Raw genomic sequence first — 23,517 nt, 5'->3', positions numbered from 1 at the left:
GCCTCAATATCATTTTAGAAATACAGGCCAGACTTTTAACCTTCTCAGCAAGTTAGAAAACTGGCATATGTCTGGTTGGATGGAAACCCCAGGCTGTCAGGTTTCGAGGTCGTCTCAAATATAAATCAAATAAATAACAAGCAGGAAAATAACAATTTCCCATAGGGTTTCATTGATTAGATGACCATGTTGTTAAAACTGGGATAATTTGCAATTATCTATGTTAAAAAGCTTTAATATTAATATTTAGGCATTTTTATCTCAAGGCAGAAACCTTTCTATTGGTGAATAAGCCTGGCTGGGATAATGGGATAACAGGTTTCTTTGCTTCATCCATCCATCCATCCATCCATCCATCCATCCATCCATCCATTTATTCAAAAACACATTATCGTTATTGCTCATTCCTTCATGGCCCAAGGTAAGCAATATTTAAATGAAAACGAAAATTATTGGATGACAGCACCTCAATTCTAGCCTTTTTGGTTTCGCAAAGCTACAGATCTGCTAATTGTAAAATGGAAGTGGCATTTTTTTCAACCTGGTATGATTTTATTCTTTATTGCCCTTTTATTCTGCCGGACATTCTCTGGGTCACCCACCGATTCTTTGGTTTGAAGCTTGTTTGATGTTCCCAAACACCCCGAGATCTGATTTTTTCTAGGAATGACTGCGAAATCGGTGTGTAGAAGATCAGGCTGAAAAGCAACTCGGTTTTTTGTCAGTTTTCATGCCAATTCTAGCACGACTAAAGATGCAATGGAATAAACTCAAAAAGATCCCAGAATGACCTATGTGGCAATTTTGGCCAGCCTGGGTCAAGGAACATCTACAGTCCCAAATAGCAAAACCACATTTCTGCTACAACCCAGAGACTGATTAGGCAAAGGCCACAATGACAGATAATTATGGACTGTAGATACTTATGGAGACCATTTGAAGACTCAACACCAGCCCAACGTCTTCCCGCAGCTGTTGACAATGTCAGCCCTGATCCAACAACCTTGATTGAAGCTGGAAACCATTCTGCATTTCTTGAGTACTATTCTATAATGCCTTTCTTACTTGCGTTGAACAACCCACATTTGTTGAGGGAGAGTGTTTATTAACCAGCCATGTATGGTTCTTTGTGCTCCAGTGTTTGGTTGAGCTTACCTACTCTGCTAAATTATAGTTTATTGACTTGATCTCAAGCTTTGCCAACACACTTGGTCTATTGAGCAAGGTTTACAAACTGTGAAGACTGGGGACGTGCTATAAACAAACCCCAAATGGACCAGATAAGATCTGAGAGCAGAAGCAAGTGACTTCCACCAACTCAAGAGCAGCCCCAGCTTGGCGTGGTCTTTGAAAGGCTGCTTGTCCCATTAGGCCATTTTGAGAGGTGAAATAATCCAATCAATTTGCAAGAGTAATTCCAAGAGGAAAGGAGCACATTTCATGCAGAGATGGGAAATAATGTGGATTATTCATTCCAGGACTTGCTTGGCCAAGAAACTAAGGTACGTGTCGATGTCTACCTATCTAACAGTATAAAGTTCCATGTCTTGTGGTTTGAAGGACTGCGGTTACTAAATAAATGTCTCAATTATACTACCGCCGTGACTGTCTCCTCTTAATAATACGCTAGTATGATATGTCACAGAAACAGTTTATTTTTTCTTTCATCCTCATAACATCTCTGCAGGGGATCAAGAAATGGTAACTGCATTAGAACAACTGAATGAAATTCAGGCAGCCATGAGGTCTTCATACAAGTTCACTTGGAAAAAGTGGGCTAGGAATGTCAAACAAGCAACTAAAGAGCTGGGGAATGTGCCGGAACAAAAGAAGAGTTGAGGAAAATCGACCTAGTGAGGGACAAGAGTTGGAGAAATGGACAACTGCAGACAAAACAAGTTGTTTCTCTCAAAATACTTGGAAGGTTGGTCGTCCAATGACGCTCGACAGGTCACGTAACTTGTTCGCAGGGCATGTTTCTGTATGAAAGAGCTTGTAGAAGAGGTGCGATGGGGGCCATCTCAGCTTTCCAGCACAGAGGATGAAAGACTATCGATAGTTGCTAGTCAAGATGGTTAAGATAACAATTTCCTGGTTTCTCCAAAACCAGAAATGCTAGATCCTCCTGGTTGCTGAGAAACAGGATAGGTCTTCAGACAAGAACTGGGAGTATTAAGTCCTGGGTCAGATCGGATTCCCACAACCGTCCGACCCCATATATTGCTGGACTAAGGCCTCTTCATGAGAACCTGCGCATCATTTGCTTGCTACATGAGACGTGTCTGAGTAAGACAAGAAGGGCATCCCTAGGCTCTCATTGTGCCAAAAGCACAAATTCCCAGTAGCTGTAGAGGGAATTTTTAGAAAATTAATCTGACTTCCTTATTCCCTAAGGAACTGCAGACGTCGCTGCTCTGACAACAAAATCTTATGAATGTTTTATACATTCGTGCGGTGTCCCAGAGGCCAAGTTCAGAGGATGGCATCAAGAGAGAGTTGCTTGAAGGCCCAATTTGTGGAATAAACCCCAAATGGCTAGCTAGCTTCACAAGGCACGTTAAGCCACAACGCTCGGTTTAGCCTTCGCATTCGCTGGGTTTACGAAACGTATTAAGCCAAAATACCAAACAAACCAGCATCTGGCGTTGTGGATCGAACCAGGGCTTTGTAGGTGTCTAAAAAAAGTGGCTCTCGCGTTCAACTTTCTCCGCATCTACAGCAAACGTTGAAATCCGAGGCTACGATCTCTCTTGCTTGTGCTTTCGTATGTCCATCTCTGGAGGGGAACTAAAGCAACAGGGAGCTTCTGCCTTCATCGTTGGTGGCTCAAAGGAGGGACTTTACAAGCCAGGCAGTCAGGAGATGGTTGGAGAAACCTGAATCCCCTTCTTCCACAAGTGTCCTCTCCCATCCACTTTTCTTCTGTTGTCCTTGCTTTCTTCTTTTTTCAAAGAGGAAGCAACGCTTTGGATCTGTCCCACCTTTTGAGGTGGGCTCCAAGCTTACCTTTGGTTGATCTTGTGCTCTCGACCGCAGATCGAAACAGCCTGGCAACATCAACCCTCTCAAGTCGTTTCTCTTCAGTTCCAGGGATGGAGAGGATGAAAATTGCGTCATTTCTCAAAACGATTAAACATAAACGGGATCGAGTTGATCACATCAACCTGCTTAAAATGGTGAATAACTGCCCCCTCGCACCAGAGACAGATTTGGTCCAGAACCTCCAGTTCTTAAGCTGATTATATTTATTAAATTTATATAGCCAAGCAATCTTGGGTGGCAAACAAGATCGAAGAATGCCACGACATTCAAAAAAAACGATGAGGCAATAAAACACACCACACTGGAGCAAGACACCAAACGTCCAACAATTATCTCACAAACTGATCTCGCTGCCCATCCCTACCCTCAAAGCTGCTAGGTGGATCTAAGTGGGGATCCTGCCATGTGGTGCAGAACCTATGGGGAGGTGGAAACATCCCGTAACAGCCCCCTAAAAACTCACTCCTAAAGAGGAATCCTTGCAGCTACCGACGGAAAGCATTTCTGCAATTGAAGGAAGATGTTGAGTTCCAACATCTAGTAAGACTGCTGTCTCTGAAAAGTCTCCAAGCAAAACAGGAACGGGAGGGGTATTGCTGTAAATCCTCTCCACCCCGTCCCAACCGCCAGTTTTCCCTGTTGGTGATTAACACGACCTAGCTAATGTCTTGGATCCAACAATTGTTTGCGGGACAGAGGTGGTATTCAGCCGGTTTGGGCCGGTTCACCCGAACTGGTAGCGGCAATCGTGGGTGGCCCAACCCACCCGCCCTGGCTCTATGCCATCCTATTTAGGCATGTCATGCGTGGAAGGCTGGGCGCATGAGTGCAGCACGCGCACACACATTCCCGGTAGGGAAAGTAAGTGAATATCACTCCTGTTACAGGAGGAGAATTCCACGGCAAACAAGGAAGATGCCACAAAGAGGAAGAGCGGGCAAGGAGACACGAGCGTCACCCCTGTATGCCAAAAAAAGAAAGGAGCTGAAGAAAGCCTGCTCTTCCTACGAGATGCCAAAGGCCCACGCGGGAAATACGTGCCAACCAACTCGGCGTGGGAGAATCCCACTAGATAAAATGAACCGAAAAGAGAAGCGAGACGGATGTCACAATGTAAGATGGGAGGACACAAAAGCTGTTAACTCCGGTGCTTTCACACGGCACACCTGAGAGGGAGGTGTCACGTTAGAAAGGGGAAGCACCTTCCAAGGTCAGACAATATCAAAGTCTAATAGAGAAGGAGAAATGCAATCGTTTCCCCTCCGAAAGCGAAGATCAAGATTTTGAGGGAAAATCCAAACGAATGCTACCATGGATATTTCAGTGGTTAAAAAAGATTAGAGCAAACCTAACATCTAACCTAAAATATGGAAATCCTTCTGAGTTATGCTTTGTCCCTTTTTCTGTTATTTTTTTTTTAAAAAAGTGACACTCAGTGCTAACTACTGAAGAGATGAGCTACCAGGTACTTTGGACCTCAACCTCCCATCAGCTCCAGCCAGGCTTAACCATGGCAAAGCACCCCAAAGAGCAGCGGTTCAAAAATTAACCCCGGGGACAAGCTCAAAGGTGCTTTTTCAAAAAGGCAACCAGACTTCCTTTTGGTTTTTCCCTGAAGAACGTTTCGCTTCTCGTCTCAAGAAGCTTTGTGAGTTCAGAACCATTGAAGCTTCTTGGGACGAGAAAGGGAAACGTCTTCAAGAAAAAACAAAGGCAGTCCGGCTGCCTTTTGGGAAAAAAAAACAAAAAAACTTGGAGATAACCATGACCTGGATCAGAGATGGTATTCAGCCAGTTCAGGCCGGTTCGAACGAACCGGTAGCGTCCTGGCTCTATGATGTCCTATTTAGGCACGTTTTTGAGGCTGGGCGTATGCGTGCAAGTGAAGCGAGCACGCATGCGCACTCACATTTGCAAACTGGTAGGGAAAGCAAGTGAATACCACCCGTGGCCTGGATGACCAAGGATCTCCGTACATGTGCATTAACGTGCAGGTTGCCAAGTCTCAGAAGATGGCGATGAGTATCACCTCCATAGATCTGAAGGACTATCACAAATGATGGAGGGGGGGGGGAGAAAATGTGTTAGGTCCTCTTGTTAGGACCCAGAGGAACAAGGTCAAGCTGCAAGGAGGAAGAGGAGGAACGAGACAAAACACTCGGAAGAATTTATCAACATTTTAGCAAGGATTCCAGGAGGGTCGCTTGCCAAAATTGGAACAGAGCGTGCGGAAATTTGCTTTAATACCAAGTCTCCTTCCTAATGTCTTATTTTGCTTGTCCTGATCAACTCCTTATGGACTGGCACTCATTGTGGTTGGCCCTTTCTCAACCTGCCAGATGGAAACGCCAAGCTGCTTCTCCAATCACTGCTTTTTCTATTTATTTTTTGTTTTTTTCCACTCTTGCGCAGGTTCTCCTACATTTCAAATCCTTTTTCCCAACAGGGGTGATTGGCCATCCCAGTTTTCTCCTCTCAGGAAAACTAAACGTCGAGACAGGATTTTTCTCAAGGAAAACCTGTGGATTTCTCAGGCTTCGGAAAGGCCGCGAGAGGATGAATCGTTTCCCTCCCCCCCAAAAAAAACAAGATCCCTTCCCCCACCCACCCACCCAATCCTTTCATGTGAATTTGAGACAACCTATAACTAGAACTGCGGTGCCCCTTCGGAGGTGAACTTGGCGTCGGCTGAGCCTGATGGGATTTGAAGTCCGACAGATCAGAAAGAAAAGAGTCTGTCGAGAAAAAGGAGAGGGGGGACACGTTTTAAGTGTTTTTGACTGGCGAAAGCAGGGCAAGGAAGGATGGCAGGATGAAAAGGCCCAGATCAACATGTCGTGGCTGAGTTTTGCCTGCCCAGAATCCATCATGGGAAAAGCCATTTAAGTCAGGGAGACAGAAGAAAAACAAAATTTGATTCTCGAGAGTTTTCGCCATTATTTTTTTCTTTGGTTCAAACCACGTGCGTTCTGAAATAGGCGGAAACAAAGGCCTTACAAATATGGTGGGTGAGCTGGCCTAAGCTTTTCTTCCGGATATATTAACTTTTTTTAAAAAACAAAAACAAAAACTGACCATGCCTCTTTGTTTCCCTTGGGAGAAAGGCGTCGCCAATCCCTTCTCGGCTACCGAGTTTTGGGCAAAAGCCAGGGAATTTGCCCCCAAGGCTAAGCTTTTCGGTACTGCAATTATACCAAAATGTGTACTTGAATCAATCCCCATTCTTTTTCTCTTGACGATAAGCCCACCCGCGTGGGAGGCCGTTTTCTCGCTCTCCTCCACTTCTGGTTAATAAGGAGGGAATAAAAATCAAGGTTGAAAAACTGCTCCTCCATTAAGGCCCAGAAGTCTTAATTTCAAAGCAATTAGCAAACCATGAATCCAGGCGGATTCCATCTCTTCTGGGTTGCAGCTATTGCAAACGGTGGCACCGCCAGATGCCTTCTCCGTTATCAAGGTAGCAACAATTAAAAAGTCTGTTTATGTTCCCAGGGCTTTTCCAATCTTAACTTTTCATCCCTTTCTTCAAACAAAAAAGTGGTTTTAGCCTTAATCGCTCTTAGTGGTTTGTCTTTGCCCAAGGCTGGCTCGGCTACTTCTTAAATTTCCCATGTTTTGCACGATCCGCTAACTTACAGACAGTTCTGGATTTAACAACCACGATTCGTTTAGCGGCCGCTTGAGGTTATTGGCTGCTTGAAAAAAGCGATTTGCGATCGATCCTCAAAACAATAGTTGCGGGGTCCCGTCCCCCCCCCCGGTCACGTTATTGCGATTTGGGTGCTTGGCAAATGGCACAGGGTTTTTTTTTTTATGGCCGTTGCAGCATCCTGGGGGACGGGTGCAAGTGTTTGCGCAACTGGCTGCCTTCCCAACTGGTTTCTGACAAGAAAAAGTCACCAGGAGAAGTTGGGATTTCCTTAATGGCTGCCGCCGCAGAAAAAGATAAAAGTTGGGTCCGGTCCCTTAACAGCTGCATCGCTTAGCAGTGAAAGTTAAGTCCCAAACTGTGGCCGTAACTCAAGGACTTCCTGTAAAATATAAAGAGCGGGATTCACACAAGCTACACCAAAGCATCATGGTTGGTTCTGGAATTGAGGCCTAAACCCAACTACTGGAATGCACTTCCCTTTGGGACGAACAGCGTGAAGAACTAGGCTTCACATGAGCTCGACTTCAATTTCATTACTAAGGTGTCTGCAGGGCAGCCGGTTGAAGGCGGCTGGTGGGAAAAAAACTGCAGCCGGTTGAAGGCGGCTGGTGGGAAAAAAAGGTCACCGCAGCGGATGGACCGTCAAGGTGGAACCATGATGCCAAGATCTCCAGAAGTTGTGGGTGCTCCCAACACTGGAGGTTTTTAAGAAGAGATTGGACAACCGTCTGTCTGAGATGGTATAGGGCAGTGATGGCAAACCTTTTCAGCACCGAGTGCCCAAACCGGAATGTGCGTGCACCGGAGCGCCGGAAACCCAAAGACCAGCTGGCTGGCACGCTTCGGGTTTCCAGCACATGCATGCATGCCGATCAGCTGATCTTCACAAACCTGAAGACCAGCTGGCTGGTGCTCACATGCCTGTTTTTTGGGCGTTTTTTGGCCCGTTTTCCGGGACTCTAGCACTTGCAAACCAGCTGGCCGGCGCGAATGCATCCCGGAAACCAGAAAAGCAGCTGGCGACGGCACGCATGCCATAGGTTCGTCATCACAGGTATGCATCACAGGTATTTCCTGCCTGAGCAGGGGGTTGGACTAGAAGACCTCCGAGGTCCCTTCCAACTCGTTATTCTGTTCTATCTTCGAAGTATCAAGTACCTCGCTACTTAAAAGTGCATTTCGCCTGGCTCAGGGTTACCTCTAGTCTCAAAAACCCCTGACATCGATTTGTCCATTGATAATGGCAACTGAAACTCAAAAGCAGCGCCGAGATCTTTCTCCATTAAGGCTCAACCTGGCTGGGACAATGCCCGACATCTTCACCATGCATAGCGAGGTCCTTCGTCCTGAGGTTCACGGAACAAGAACTTGGCTCTTCTCCCAGGCCAGACTGTAGACCAGTGATGGCTAACCTTTTTGCCGTTGCGTGCCAAAAGCGGGGGGGAGGAGCGCGGGTGAGTCACGCACACGCGGGCACTCCCATTCTATTTGCCCCGCCCCCATGCATGCGCGCACGACCTCCCCCGAGCTCCCCCACTTTTGGCACGTGATAGCATGGTGGGCCTGTTTTTTGCTCTTCCCAGGCTCCAGAGCCTTTCTAGGAGCCTGGGGAGGGCAAAAACGGCCTTCCCCACCCCCACTGGTGGCCCTCTGGAGGCCGGAAACAACCTGTTTCCCTACTTCCGGGTTGCCCAGAAGGCCCGAAAATCAGCTGGCTGGCACGCACGTGTGCCGCAGCTGAGCTCACGTTCCCACTGATATGGCTCCGGGTGCCACCTGTGACACACGTGCCATTGGGTCCGCCATCACGGCTGTAGACTGATCTAGGCTGGGAGCACACCCCAAACCTTCCACCCTTCTAGAAACTCAACCCAGTAACTGTCCATGCTAAGCTTGGGACGATTGGAAGGGAAGAGGAGATGCAGTGCCTCTCTCTTAAGTCTACTGCACAAATCCAGGAATTAAATGAGGTCTCCTGCTTGTGTAACTATGGCTGTGGGGAATGATTAATAAAAGGATGGACTGTTCTGGAAAACCTGTCCTGGAAATACCCTTTCCACACCTGCGTAGGGAAGCACAAGTGTTCTCCAACACTGAAGAACAGCCGATGGGAGTTGTCATCCAAGAATTAAGAGTCATGCCATGCCTGTGCCCAGTTAAAGGGATCTGTCAATTCCCAGCAAAAAAAAAAAAAAAACCTATCATGTCTCCTGACCTAAATAAAATTATTTTAAAAGCTATATTTGATGATTAAAGCTAATTTTAATTTTTGGATATATATTCAGGCTTGCTCTGCTTAGCAATTTTCTTTTTGCAAAATGTGCCACATCTGCAGGCCTCTCTTCAGCCCAGCGGTGCAAGATATACTTCTGGGTTGAATTGGCAAATCTCAAAATTTAGGAATTTTGTCTTTTTCCCCCCCGGCGGTAAAATCGGCTGATGGTTTTATATCCCGGTGAATGTAAACACCAAGGGCTTCTTTTAAGTCAATTCTACCACAGGGCATTTTTGTGGGTTGGGCGGTTTGAGGAAAAGATTGGAGAAACGGCAAACACCATCTCAAGAGGAAGATTTTTCCATTCTTCTCGAGGCTTAAAATCAGAATGGCTGAAGTTGCAGATCTAGGGGAAAATAGCAGGGAATCTCTTAAAATCAGAATTTAAAACTCGTTTCGAAGAGGGAGTTCCTGAACCCCAATGGTTATTTTTTGCAGTGCCAATTTGGATCCTGGGCTGGTGATCCCAAATGGGAAAATAATAAACTTGCAAATGTCTTAATGAAGGGAGCGGCCTCCATCCTCATTTGAGATTTCAAAAAAGCCATTTGTGTTGCTCTTGTTATGTACACATTTAAAGCTTGTGTGATATGAGGGAGCAGAGGTCTGTTTTTTTTAAAATTAATGTTGCAATCACCGATCAGGAGAAGTCAAATATGGGCTCGCTCTACCTCATAATCTCCCTTGCAACTTTCCTCCGTTGACTGCTATCCCGCCATAGAAACAGATTTGTGTGAAAGGTTGGCCAAAGGAGTTTTGTCAAATGCCAGAGAAATCAGGAGATTCAGGCAGGGCTACAAGAATCTGAACTAACAGTTTGAACAAAATTAGTGGGAGCCAAGGAAGGAATTTAGATCTCTTGTGGGAGCGCAGGGACTCAAGACTGATGATGCGTTTCACTCCTCCCTCCCTCGGGCTCAGCCTGGTGATCTCCTACAAGTTTTCTGTGCTCCCTATTTCTTCCCTAAAACATGTTAGCCTCTCTCAATACTTCATGCTTGAATTTTACCCCACTATTCTTTTCTTTTAAAGAAAGTGACATGTTTTGGAGCCGTTTGGGAATGAAAAAGACTCCCCCAATCAACTCACTTTGCGGATGAGTCACCTAAGGGGTCAACTTCTCCAGCAAACTTAAAAGAAGGGCTCCATCGTAACCTTGCCTTCCAAGGTCCTCTTAAGAGAAGTTAATTCCTGAGGACCACTGATGGTCAGGGCAGTCTTCTCTAAAATCCAGGACTTCCGTCAACCCAGAGGACCTTCCTAGAGAAGGGAAATGGAAGGGTTGCTTGGTGCTGGTGGTTTCCAGGGGTTGGTGGGTGATGGGGGAATACACGTTTTGCCATTCTAAGCAGCTTTTTTTTTTACCTTACTGTCTCAGGTGGTCCTGGCCGTGGTGCTTCCTGTCTGGGTAGCCTGGGCGATTTCTTGGTTGACCATGCAGACTGGAAGGGGGAAGCAGGGAAAGAAGCCAAACCCTCACCATAAGTTATCCACCATGGCCTGGAAGGTTCCCCGTGAGAGTCAAAACAGGGGCCAACACTCCCTTTTACACACGGGGGGAAGGAGGGGTACCACTTCCTCTCCACGGATTAAGAGTCTGCTGCTTCAGCCTTCAAGGTCTGAAGGAAGAGCCACTGTCGGTCTGAAAGCAAGCAGAGAAAGGAAGCAGGCCCAAAGGCCGCCCAACGTCTTCCGTTGGGGGCCTTCTTACTCCAGCAAAGCCCTCCATCGTAAAAGCAGGTTGGCCCAAGATGCAGTCTCCATCCCTATAGATTTTTTTTGGTGGCTGTTCGGATTCAGCCAAGCTCCCCACACCCCCCCCAAACCCCCCCGAGCTTAAAAAAAAGGGGGGGTCTCTCCCGCAGCATTTGACCATCAGTGCAGGACTTCGCAGGTGTCTTCTGCAACACCTTAGGACTTGTCCGTATTGGCCCCCCCTTCGCTTGAGCTCGGACAGCCTCCTCTAGAGCAGAACTACCCCAAAACCAAAATAAAAAGCAACCCCGAGAGAACGGACGGGAGGGGGCGGGGGGGGGGCAAAGGCATTTCTTTTTAATGGTGTTTTGAGTGCTCAGTACAAACAAAATCATTTCACAAGAGTGCCAGCTGTCGGTAGATCGATCCTCAAGAATATCTAAGGTGCTATTTTAAAGGGGCGAGGGAGGAAATGATGGATCTCATCCTATTAAGGCTGCAACCTTCCCTTGGGGGTTGGAGGGGGGGTGGGAGAGAGAAAAAGCATAGCCTCATTATATCCAGGACAATATGGGGCCCATCTTTCTCCTCTAATGCATTCGTGTGCTAGTTCTCACTGAGAGGTTAAGTCTGCAGTTTGGAGGCAACAAGGGGGGGGGGGGTGTCTCACACCAGGCTTCTTGCCCAAAGCACTTAATGTGGAAAACAAGGACCTTAAGAAAAAAGGGAGTCCCGGCCTTGCTAGATTTACCTTGTGGCTCATTCGGTGGGAGAGATGGACACATTAAGAGAGGCACGAGGTGTCATGTCCGTCCCATTGTTGGAAGTTTGATGCCAGTAAGGAAACACACGGTTTACCGGACCCCCTCAAAGGCCTGGTCATCCGAAGTTTGCTTGAAACAGCTGGCTGACCAGAGAAATTTGGAAACAGGGAGGAGACAAGGTTTTAACACTTCCTCCAAAATGCGTGTGCGGCTATTTGGAATTGACCACTTTTAGTTAACGCTGGGTCACAGATGCTAAGCTATGGCTTACTTCAATCCTCCTTAGGTGAATTTATATCCAGATATACCAGGATAGCAATAGCAGTAAGACTTATATACCACTTCGCGGTGCTTTAAGCACTCTCTAAGCAGTTTACAGAGTCAGCCTCTTGCCCCCAATAATCTGGGCCCTCATTTTACCGACCTCGGAAGGATGGAAGGCTGAGTCAACCTTGAGCCCGGTGAGATTCGAACTGCCAAATTGCAGGCAGCCGGCAGTCAACAGAAGGAACCTTGCAGTAGTGCACTCTCACCACTGCGCCACCATGGCGGCATTCGTACAACATGCTAGATTCTCAGTGCCCCGTGTGGTGCTTTCCATCTGATTTTTTTTTTTTTAAAAAATCTTTTAAATTAAATTTTTCTTTTAATTAGTAAGCCAAGCAGGTTGCAAAAGAAAGCTTCAACCTCACGCACTGCCTGCCGTTCCAAGAATGCTTCTGGGACCTGCAGATACTTTGGAAGCATGCTTAAGGAAATCTGCTTTGGTTGCCCACCCAGCCTAAAAATATAATAGTAGAAAGTTCCTAGAACTTCTCTCTGCAGTTATTCGCATTCCTGTAAGTGAATGTTTTGAGACTAGCTGGATCTGGTATGGTAGCCCCATGAAGGAATCCCCCAAATACACTCATGTACCTAAGCATTAGAGATTCCCCACTAACCCAAAACTATCGTTATCATAGTAGGTGCTGATGGCTTCAAAAAGATCGGAGTCATATGTCCATGGGGCCGTCTCCATTTGTGTGTCCCCTTGTAGGCATCAGAACAGCCAAGGTAGCAATTTCGGTTTCTGATGGCCTTGTGGGCTTTGGTCAAAAAGATCCCCCTGGGAATCCATCACAGGATCCTCCGACCCCCATAAAATGATCTGAAACGGCAGGCTTATCAAATTCAGTGAGAAGTAGCAGACAAGCTTGGTCCGGTTGTCACAGGGATCAGGTGCCTCTTGTGCCTCCCCTCCAACGGTCTCACGAAGCCAGTCAACACAGCAAAGCTCAACTGAAGCCATCCCATCCCATCCCAAATGCAACTGCTCTGCGTTTGCCCTACAAGCCCAACCTCGGGGGGGGGGGGTCTGAAGAACGACGTAAACGATGGGAGGTGAAAGCTTTGCGTTGGGAACATTCCCCACCACTAACGCCCAGTGAAGCGGTAGGCTCCAAATTCCAGAGGAGCTGCAGGCCGGCTCCTACAGCAGGGACCCCCCCCCGCAACCTGTGGGCTGCGGCCTATTTGCAACTGGGTTGTGGGAGTGGTGCAGCCCCACTCGCGCGAGCAGCACCCCACAAGCTGAGTGGAGCTATACGTGTGCACCAGCCAGCCACTCATGTGGCCCAGTTCCCCTTTCCTTCCCCCAAAGGCTTCGGGGGGAGCAATCTTGAGCTGCTTCAAAAGCTTTTGGCCTGGAGAAGCCTGAAGGTACCAAGACCGCACCCCCATAAAGGCTTCTCTTTTTGTGAGTGGAGCTGCGCGAGTGTCGGCCCACCACTCGCCTGACCCAGTTCCCCTCTCCCCCCCCACATCCCGCCAGCCCCCCAATGCCACAAAGGTTGGGGGCCACTTCCCTAGGGAGAAGGCAGCCTTTTTCCTACGTAAACTTTCTTCCGCCCTCGGCCGATGATATTTTTTTAAAAGATCTGAGCTACAAAACAGACACGGATGAAGCTTTCAACCCGGGGCCTGTTTCCAAAGAATATGAAAGTTCTCCTTAGTTTTGAAATGACCCAAGGGACTGAGAATCCCTTCTTCAACCAAGCATCCCATCTAAATGGTTCCAAATGCTTTTGGGGGGGGGGGGGAGAGTTTTTATCTGTTCAGATTCTGGAGAAAGGTTCAAGGAAGGCTGGCTGGAAGTAGCAAATTCCTGTTATTAAGTCTCCCCCCACCCCAACTGGGCTGTCAACCGAAGGCCGGGCTGGATACTAGAATGCAAGATGTCTGCACTGAAGGACAAGAGCTGAAGGGGGCAACCCCAGTCCAGCTGTTCCAGAAGAACGGACCCCAGATCTTCCTTCCAGAACAGCTTAACCCTTACCTGCTACCTTGACTGACCTCCCAGGACAGCCTGCAGCAAAGCACCAAGCTTTGCCCCAGGTAAAGCTCCATGGTAAATCCCAGCCCTGAAGTCCAGTTAAAGACTTGTCCTTCTTATGGGAACTACTGCCTCAATTCAATCGCTTGGCTGAGGGAAGGGGCCTTCCCCAATGGCCCACACATCAAATGGGAACTCCACCTCTCTCCAGGTTCTTTTGAAGGACAGGAGAGTGGGAGGAAGAGGAGGGGGAGAAAGAAACAGGAGGGCAGTTATCCTGTCTGTACTCTACAGCACTACCCTGTTTCCCCGAAAATAAGACCCAACCGGAAAATAAGCCCTAGCATTTTTCAGGATGCTCGAAATATAAGCCCTACCCCCAAAATAAGCCCCCGTTAAGGTTGTCAGCCAGATGGCTGCATTTAGTACCGTATTTTCCCCAAAATAAGCCCTACTCAGAAAATAAGCCCTAGCATGATTTTTCAGGATGCTCGTAATATAAGCCCTACCCCCAAAATTAAGCCCCACTTAAGGTTGTCAGCCAGATGGCTGCATTTAGTATATTTCCCCCAAAATAAGCCCTACCCAGAAAATAAGCCCTAGCATTTTTCAGGATGCTCGTAATGTAAGCCCTACCCCAAAAATAAGCCCCCGTTAAGATTGTCAGCCAGATAGGTGCATTTAGTACCGTGTTTCCCCCCCGCAAAAATAAGACCTAACCAGAAAATAAGCCCTAATGCGTCTTTTGGAGCAAAAATTAATATAAGACCCGGTCTTATTTTCAGGGAAACACAGTAGTTGGTCCTGGGAAAGCGAAGAGGATCTGGGAAGAGAAGATGAAGAAAATGTGAGTCCCAAGTAGGCTCAAGAGACGGGGGGGCAGTTCGGATGATCAGAAAGTTTCATCTTGCACGAACCGCGGGCGGCTCAACTCAAGTCTGTCTGCATTAAAGAGCTCACGTGGGGACTGGCCAAACCCTATCCCAGCCCTATATGGAGAAACTGAAATGTGGATTTTAATGTGGGGGGAAACCAGGAAGCTACAGCCTCACCCTTGGGGGACTCGATGGAAATACTCCCAAGGCAGAAGAGGACGACAATTGGCCAGAGGTAGGCGAATGGGGAGCTGCATTACACCTTGAGCTGAAATCTGGACTGTGGAAAGAAGGATGTTCTAAGCCAAAGGGCCAGAGTTCAAGGCTGTGTCTCCCAATTTATTACTACAACTGTTACACCCTTCGTTTCCAGAAACCGAGGGGCTCCCAGTGGTCGTCGGCACAAAAAAAGGCGATTGCACCCCAAGAGAGACGCCAGTGTCCCCTTGCTCTAACCAACCTGTCGCACAACTGCAACTACTCAGGGGGGCAGTTAAGGGGTGGCGCTAGGAGCCCTTTCTACAGTGTGAAGCACCTGCTGCTGAGACCTGGAAACACCAGACTGGGCCAGAGTCAAGTAGCCAGTTGTTCCTTATGCAAAGGAGCACAAAGACGCCTCGGAAAAGAGCAGAGAGCAGGATTTTGAAAAGGCCTTCCGCAGGGATACAGTTCTTTGTCTTTCCTAAGCAGGTCACTGTACATCTGATCGTATGTCGTTTTGAAATCGTAAACGTTGGGCTTGTCTGGGGCAGGTCCTGGCAGCTTGACGTGAGTCCCGGTACCAAACGATCGGACGCTGAAACCACGTTTGCTGAAAAAGAGAAAGGGGAAGGGGGAGAAAAAAAAAAGCTCCGTTAGTTGGGACAGACGCAGAGAACAAAATTTTGACGATTCACTGCCCAAATTTCACAGCTTCTGGGTTGCTGTTTTATCACCCCAACGGCATCGACTCATGCTTTTAACTGACATTCAGGGGAACTTTGAGAACGGCTGTCAGATACTACTCAGGTTGCAACAAGATAAAATAAAAAGGACTGAAAGTCAAGATCTTGGTTAGTTCCTCCTAGGACTTCGGCTAATCTTTTTAACCAGAGTGATTTCGGGGTGTGGGTGGGGAGAGAAATACGACTCTTTGCAAAGAGACGTCAACTGCAAACTCAGCAAACGGCAATGGATGTTGAAAAGGCCTTTCAAGGAAGATGATTTTAGAAAGCAAGTGTACATGATGTATGCAGTTGAAAGCAAAGACAGTGCCATCCTACAGGACCGAGTGGCAAACATTTAAAGTCAAGTTTTTTATTTATATGGAAGTATTTTGAAGACAGTGTATTGTCCAGGCATTTCACTTTACAGAATAATAATAATAATAATAATAAAAAAAACCATTAACAGATATATTGATAATGATAATATGTGTAATAATTATAACCATATGTATAAGTGTTAGCTTATTAAAATTAATTATATTAGCATACTTAGTTATAAACAACATTCGTATTTTACTTACATATAACAATCTTTCTTCATCTAACTTCTACCTCTTATCTCTAACCACTGATAAAACTTATTCCATGTTGCAATGTACTCTGTATCTTCTTTATCTTTTATTTTCAATGTCAATCTATCCATCTCTGCACAGTCCAATATTTTCCGGTTTTCATCTGGTGGGGTGTTCTCATTTTTTTCCAACATTGTGCAAATACTATTCTCACTGCTGTCAATACATGTAGCATTAAGTACCGTGTTTCCCCGAAAATAAGACCCTGTCTTATATTTTTTTGAACCCTGAAATAAGCGCTTGGCCTTATTGCCATGCGCTCAAAAGCCCAACTGGGCTTATTATCAGGGGATGTCTTAGTTTGGGGGAAACAGGGTATTTAGTCAGTCCCTTTATCATCACTTTCTGGTATTATATCTAACAAAAGTATTTCTTTTAAAAATTAATTTTTACGGAGGAAAGTCCGGCTTGATGAGATGAAGCAACCCGGGGAGAGGTTAAAAAAAAAAAAATTCCTCCATTTGCCAGGTTCGATCGAAGGGTTTCCTACTAGGTTTGTTCGAAGAACACCATAAACCTGTAGCTCCAAAATGTTCGGCATTCGAACAGCTTTTTCGTTCATTTCATTCCCTCGCTTGCCTCGATTCAGAATTACGGGGGGAGGGGGGGATCAAAAAAGGAACGGGAGCATCAGCCGGCAAATCGGTGAAGTCATTGGGCAGGCAAGCGTGTAAGAAGGAGACTGTTCTTTTGTTTGTTTTTCGCCGGCTTTGTCATTTCCTAAGGCACTAACTGCTCCCCACAATCCGGAAGCTGGGCTCTTTGGAACAGCATTAATGAATCTCAGCGGGACCCAAAAAAGCAATCGGGTTGCGTAAATACTAACCAAAGAATGTCGCTCGCTGGCGAGCTTTCAACACAAATTAGGAAGCTATCTCCAATGGCAAGGATAAAGCAGGGCCAGAGCTCAGGGCTGGTTGTACACAGGAAAGCAATTTTCTAACTCTTCTTGCCTATCAATGAAGTGCACATTTCTTACGAGGGCTTGGCCTACTGTTCCTGGCATCAAAGAGACTGCCAAAAAAATATATATTAAAAAATAAATACAAAGGCTTTCAAATGTCCTTCCATCCCTCCCAAGTCCCCTTCTCCTCCGCTCTCAATGTCAGTTACCAGCTTCAAATAAGACACCTGAGCTCCCAATGTAGGGAGAATCCTGCTTTTACTGTACAAATGCTGATTAGCTGAAGCCATGATGTGGCTTGCTTTGGGCGGGGTGGGATGTGTGCAGCCATGAGGGTTTAAGCGGCATGCAAGCCTGACATCATGGCTTCTTTAACAAGCGAGTTTTTTTTTTTAAAAAAAAATCATGGCTGGGGGTGTAAACGCAGTGGCGTGTCTATCGTGCTTAACACTAGGGGAGAGAGCTAGCTTACTAGACTGCCTCTTGGCTCACAACTAAGATTTGACGGTGTTTTGCTTTGTCCTTGCGTTCTCTAATTAAGTTTATAAAGCCACCCCCGGTCTTGGTTCACTCAGGAGCTCCTCAGTTGTTACGACGCCTGAGAAAAGACCAAAAAAAAAAAATGTGGATTGTCCAAGAGAAGTATTTTTCTCTTCACTCTGTAAAACAACCTCTAATTTAAATAAAGCCTGCATGTTCCTCTTCGCCCAAGCAGCAAATCTTGTGTCCATGTTCATATGTTGATTAATAGCTGCCTCTAGTCAAACGTATTCATTTAGTGGGATTTACCTCCCTTCGCTTAAAAAGTTGGACAATTTTTAAGCCTAATTAACCATCAGCAGCTGAGCTTCCAGCAACAGAATGGCACATTTTAGTCAAGCGAGTCTAACTCTCTGCTCAAAGCAGGAATAAACTTTTCCCCCCCTAACTTCTAGCCTATTTGGGCTGCATTGCTTGAAACAAGCTCTAGATGGCGGAAAAGAGTGAAGTGTGTGTAGCTCTTTGCTGCCACCTAGTGACAGTTTGAGTTTTGCAGCCCAAGTATAAAAATCCTTTTAACTACCCACTTCACAGAAGGCTGTCTGAACTGAGTAACATACTCACCTTAGAAGTGCCAAGGTATCAACCATTCAAAGCCAACTCGGCTCCAGAATTGCTTTCCCATTCGCAAGACCCACATACCCATAATTCAATTGTTCAATTAACCCAACGATGTGTGTTCATATAATACAACAAAGGGAAAACAAACTAGCTAGTTTGTGGTTTACAGCCCCAAGTCATCCTGGTTCCATTCCTACATTTGTGATCGTTTCTGGATAAATTTAGCACGCAGATTGCAAGCGCATGCTATAAATAGAGCTCTGCGTCCTGCTTGCTAAGATTTTTACATTCCACAACAAAATAAGTACATCAGTAGAAATCTGAACTATAAATAAATACAAATCCCATATCTTATTTTTATTAAAAATAAATAAACAAGTGGACTTAGTCTCTTCTTTGAAGTTCACTTTGAAAGTCACCGAACCGTACGCAGACTTCCATCCTACACAACACAAGCAGTAAAACAAAGGTGAATAAAATAGCATATAATAGAGATTAATTCCATTAATCTCTGTGAGTCTACCTGGACTATGTCAGGATCTAAGCTGCTGCTATGGACAATCGAGTTAGTTAGTCTACCACCCCAAACTAACCAACTCTGATTGTCCACAGCAACAACTTAGATCCTGACATAGTCCGAGTAGACCCACTGAGATTAATTCCATTAATCTCTATTGGGCGTTAATTTATTCACCTTTGTTTCGCTGCTTGTATTGTGTAGGGCAGAAATATTATAAAAGAGAGGTGCGTTATTGGTTTTGGTGCCGTTCCACTCACCCACCCACCCACACAACCCATATGTCTGCAATATAGGACAACAAATCATGTGCGCGGAAGACTGTGGACACACCTGTGGCCTCTTTTTCGCGAGAGATGCCAGGATGCCAAGTTGTAGAATGCTACAAAGACAGATTGTGCCCCAATTCACTGCCAAGCAGTAACCTCTCTTGCCAACCTGCACATTACATCAGGGATAAGGTTGTTATCTCAGCAAATGTTTTAAACTGGATGCAAATGTTTTCAAGATCAGAAGTGCAACCAGTCTGGTAAGAACACTTTTTAGAATTTATTTAAAAAAAAAAAAAATTATAAGAGAAGGAAGAAGGCTGAGCTTCAGAACTTTAAAACAGAGACTAGTATCGGCATCGTCTTTCTAGGCAATCCTCTAAGAACGGAGTTTGGCCTGGCCTGCTAAGTAAGGCCTGCCTCAAAAAGGTTCTCACTATGCTTCTTTCATTATCTGAGGTTGGAAGGGAAAGAGGGAAAGAAACATATGGGACACCAGCATACTTTGTGCTGGGCCACACTGACGCTGCGGTGGGCATCCAAGCAAGATCGCAACGAGAGCTTAAAAAAAAAAAATACTCATTCAATGGAAGGATCATATATAATTTTTACCTGGGTTTTTTATTTTTTTGCTAGAAGTTGCCCGGGTAGAAAAGGGACCCCATTTTCATTTACTGCAAAGTGGGGACAATCTGATGCCCATATCATTTAGAGGTGAAGCCCCAAAGGCAGCTCTGAATGAAAATTACATGGCGCTGCAAGGGAGCGTCTAATTTAATACTCCATTCACAAGAAGAATTTAATTCAAGGCCGCATTCGTGGCACTGTCCCGGGACTTCTTCCTAAAATGGCATTTTCAAATCCTGGAGGACAACATGGCACGCGTGGGGGTTAAATGATACTAACACCCTGTGCCTGGTTTGTGCATTACACAAAGGTGCAGTTTGTTCACAACTGTTCAACAGAAGAAAAAAACAAATTGCTTGGGGTCACACAAGCATAAACTAGAGTTTCAGAATCTTGGCTGGGTTCACCCACCCAACATCTGAAAACAAGCCAGGATTAGGCGACAGTATGCATTTGGTTCATTGGTCCTTTAGGCTGTTGGGATTCTTCCTATAGGCCCAAGACGGAGGCTTTTATTTTTATTTGCATGTATTTATTAAATTTGTAAGCCGCCCAGAGTCACTGAGACTGAGTGGGTGGCCATATAAAATTTATAAATAATTTACTTGCCACCCTGAAACTTTTGACATTATACACGGCAGCTTGTTATTTTAAAAAAAAAACAGCAACATTCAGAGCAGAACCTATTTCTTTTGGCTATCCCGTCACAAGGATAAATTGAAATCTTAAACCGCTGAGAAGGAAACACTTTCCTCTATGCCTGAGTGCCAAATAGCGTTTTTAGCAGTTTTAACCATTCGTTTTTTCCCTCTTGTTTGAAGCATGTGAGACATTAAAATGATTTTTCGTGAGTGACGTTTTTATTTATTTTTTTTAACTCAAGGCAAGGATCAGCAACAGAAACCAACTCTCAGAAACTCCACCGTTTGTCTTCCACACACACACACACACACCAAACTAACACAGTGCGCTTTTTGCTCCATCAACTGAGAATTCCAGCGAGAACATTTTGTCTCATTCCAAATGCAAATGACAGGGCTAATTTTAGGAAGTGAGTCAGGCTTCCAGATGGACATCTGGTTCGACAACTGAAATACCCTGTACTTTTTTTTTTTTAAAGCTTGTCCAATTGTGCTTCGTCTCGGGGCGCGTGAAGTGAGACGCGGTCACGAGCGAGAAGAGGGCTTCCTCCTGCAGTGGATACCAAGAGACCCATGGTTCACAGCTCTGACACAGCAAAGGATGCTTATGGGACACAACTAGAAGTTCTCCTGTGAAACGGGGCAAATGGGGAATTGCTTTTGGAGATCTCAGACAAGGCAATCTTGTCTGTAGACCGTCTACTCAACCAAGTCATTTCAAGGCCGTCACGCCACACATGCACCCTACATTTGACAATGTCAAATCAACGCTTAATTTTTGAGCACTGTAATCCTGACACATCTCGAAGGCTCCATGTTGGAGAAAGCTAGCTTGAGGCAGGAGTCTAGTTGCCGCATCTTAGCTACCGCACCAACTCTGGTTAATTCTTTACCGCAATCAAGGCAATCAAACCGGTCAGTCCTAGAGGAGATCAACCCTGACTGCTCTTTAGAAGGCCAGATCCTGAAGAGGAAACTGAAATCCTTTGGCCACCTAATGAGAAGGAAGGACTCCCTGGAGACGAGCCGAATGCTGGGAACGATTGAGGGCAAAAGAAGAAGGGGACGGCAGAGAACGAGGTGGCTGGAGTCACCGAAACAGTTGGCGTGAGCTTAAATGGACTCAAGAGGATGGTAGAGGACAGGAAGGCCTGGAGGAACATTGTCCATGGGGTCGCGATGGGTCGGACACGACTTCGCAACTAACACCACCACCACCAATCAAAACATTTGCTGCTGGTGGAAAACAACAGGCATCTACTTCAGAGTGGGTTATGATGCTTACTGCCAAGGTGGACAGAATCAGTTTATGAAGCAAAGCCCTGGCATCATGTAGGAGGAATCGGGCAGATAATGTTCCTTTGGGGTTTTTTTTCGGTAGAGTTGGAAGATGTCTATGGAGATTCTCAGTCATCCAGGTCATAGTTGTCCCAAAGGTGCTGTTTCAAGAGGCCACTGGATTTTCTTTTCGCTTCTCATCCGAGAAGCTTCTTCAGCGCTGACCGGATGGTGGGGAATGGAAGGATTTATACTCCTTGCAGACAGCTGGTCATTTGCATTCTTTTTAGAGTCACTGAGGCCACCTGGAGGTTTGGTCTGTGTCCTCGGGGGTCACCTGAGTAATGCAAATGGGTGTGGAGCCTTCTTGGAACTGCTGAAAGGATTGTGTTGTAGATTTGAGATAGAGAATCTCATAACCCTGCCCTTCTGTTGAGGGCTGTTCAATCGTGACATAACTGAATGAATAATTATATCAAAACTGAACAGCCCCCTCTCAATAAATGGGGGGAGATATGGCATCATCTATCTCCAGTCTACAACACAGTCCTTTCAGCAGCTGCAAGAAGGCCCCACACCCATTTGTACCACTCAGGTAACCCTGAGGACACAGATATATCTCCAAGTGGGCTCAACGACTCTCTAAAAGGATGCAAATGACCAGTTGTCTGCAAGGAGTACAAATCCTTCCGTTCCCCACCATCCGGTCAAGAGCTGAAGAAGCTTCTCGGATGAGAAGCGAAAGGTCTTCAAAGAAAAACAAGGAAGTCCAGTTGCCTCTTGAAAAAAAAAAAAAAGCACCTTTGGGCCACTACAGCTGGAAGAGTTGGTGGGCATGGAAGACTGCAGACAGGTGATACCGAAATCAAGCCAAGGAGGAAGTTAGCAATTTCCAGATTGTGAGCTTGGAACCATTTTCCACTAGATTCTCTGCTCTGGAGGGGTCGCGGAATCCTTCCAGTTTGCCTTCTGGGCAGACGGACCGTTTTGTGAAAGCGCAAACAACATAAAAGCCCGAAGAAATAGGATCACCGTCCCAGAAGTGGTTTTCCTGGCCATCTAAACTTTTCCCTCCATTACGCCGTATCTGCTACTTAGAAAGGGAAAGCGAACTGTTGGGGGGGGGGGTTGCCAACATAGGACTCTGCCGTGCTGGCGGCAAAGGGAATAATATAATCGCACCCCTTCTTTTGAATCGCTTTGACCAAGTCGCTCCGATTTGCAACGAAGAAGGTTGGGATTAAGAAAATGCCAGTTCGGAAGATAAAATTGAGAATTGCAGAATTAAAAACTCCAGTTCCCTGTTTTCCAAGGTCATGTTTGTGGATCAGTGTTGTGCAATGCCAGCCACCGGGTGTCCTTGGGTTAGTCATCACATTCTCTGTCAGTTGTTCTGAGGAACAAAGAAGGAAGTGACCGAAAAACATCTTCCCTATTTCCTTTAAAGAATATTAAACAGTGATTTTTTTTTGGGGGGGGGGGAACAAAATCAACTACTTCGGGGACTTTAAAAAAAAAAAAACACACGTGGTGCACTTTAGATCAGCTTAAGCCAGGGCCAGGTGTCAACCTGGCTTGCGAGAGCTCAGGTGAAGTGAACGGAGAATGAATGACGTCTGTCCTAGCATCCCAAATCCCCAATGAACTGGGCCAGACTGTTAGGATGCTGTTATGAACCCGTCAGTGCAGGATTGAGTTGTGAGCCAATGAAACACCTGAAGAGGCTCAAATTACAGGTGTTTGGTTCAATTTTCTGGGCTGCTCGAGAAAATTTTTCCAAGTAATAATTCCAGCTTCTGTAGAAACCACTAGATTTCAGGAACAGGAGGGAAAAGTGGCGTGTGCCACCATTAAATCATATCGTTCTACCTTCTGTGACCTGCTGAGGACACTCCCTACTCCTAGCCTCTGGTAGGGTTACTTTCTACTTAGTTAATACCCACTACTGTGTGAAAAATAAGGAAACCTGTACAGGGAAAACATGGATAACAGAAGGCATTGTCTTCCA

General features: G+C 45.9%; 1 protein-coding gene across 1 annotated transcript in view; it reads right to left on the bottom strand.

The window, feature by feature from the left end:
* Nucleotides 1-23,517, bottom strand: part of SSU72 (SSU72 homolog, RNA polymerase II CTD phosphatase) — a 37,861-nt gene that overhangs the window by 3,539 nt on the left and 10,805 nt on the right. Inside the window, exon 2 of the mRNA XM_070955950.1 lies at nucleotides 15,282-15,425. Within this exon, the coding sequence (XP_070812051.1) occupies nucleotides 15,282-15,425 (144 nt within the window). The remainder of the gene's footprint in view (nucleotides 1-15,281; nucleotides 15,426-23,517) is intronic.

Source organism: Pituophis catenifer, unplaced genomic scaffold, assembly GCF_029215685.1.
Source record: "Pituophis catenifer annectens isolate HBS135680 unplaced genomic scaffold, rPitCat1.0.hap2 SCAF_18, whole genome shotgun sequence".
NCBI classification, from domain to species: Eukaryota; Metazoa; Chordata; class Lepidosauria; order Squamata; family Colubridae; genus Pituophis; species Pituophis catenifer.
The sequence above is the reverse complement of the archived record's forward strand: the minus strand, read 5'-3'. Positions and strand labels throughout refer to the sequence as shown.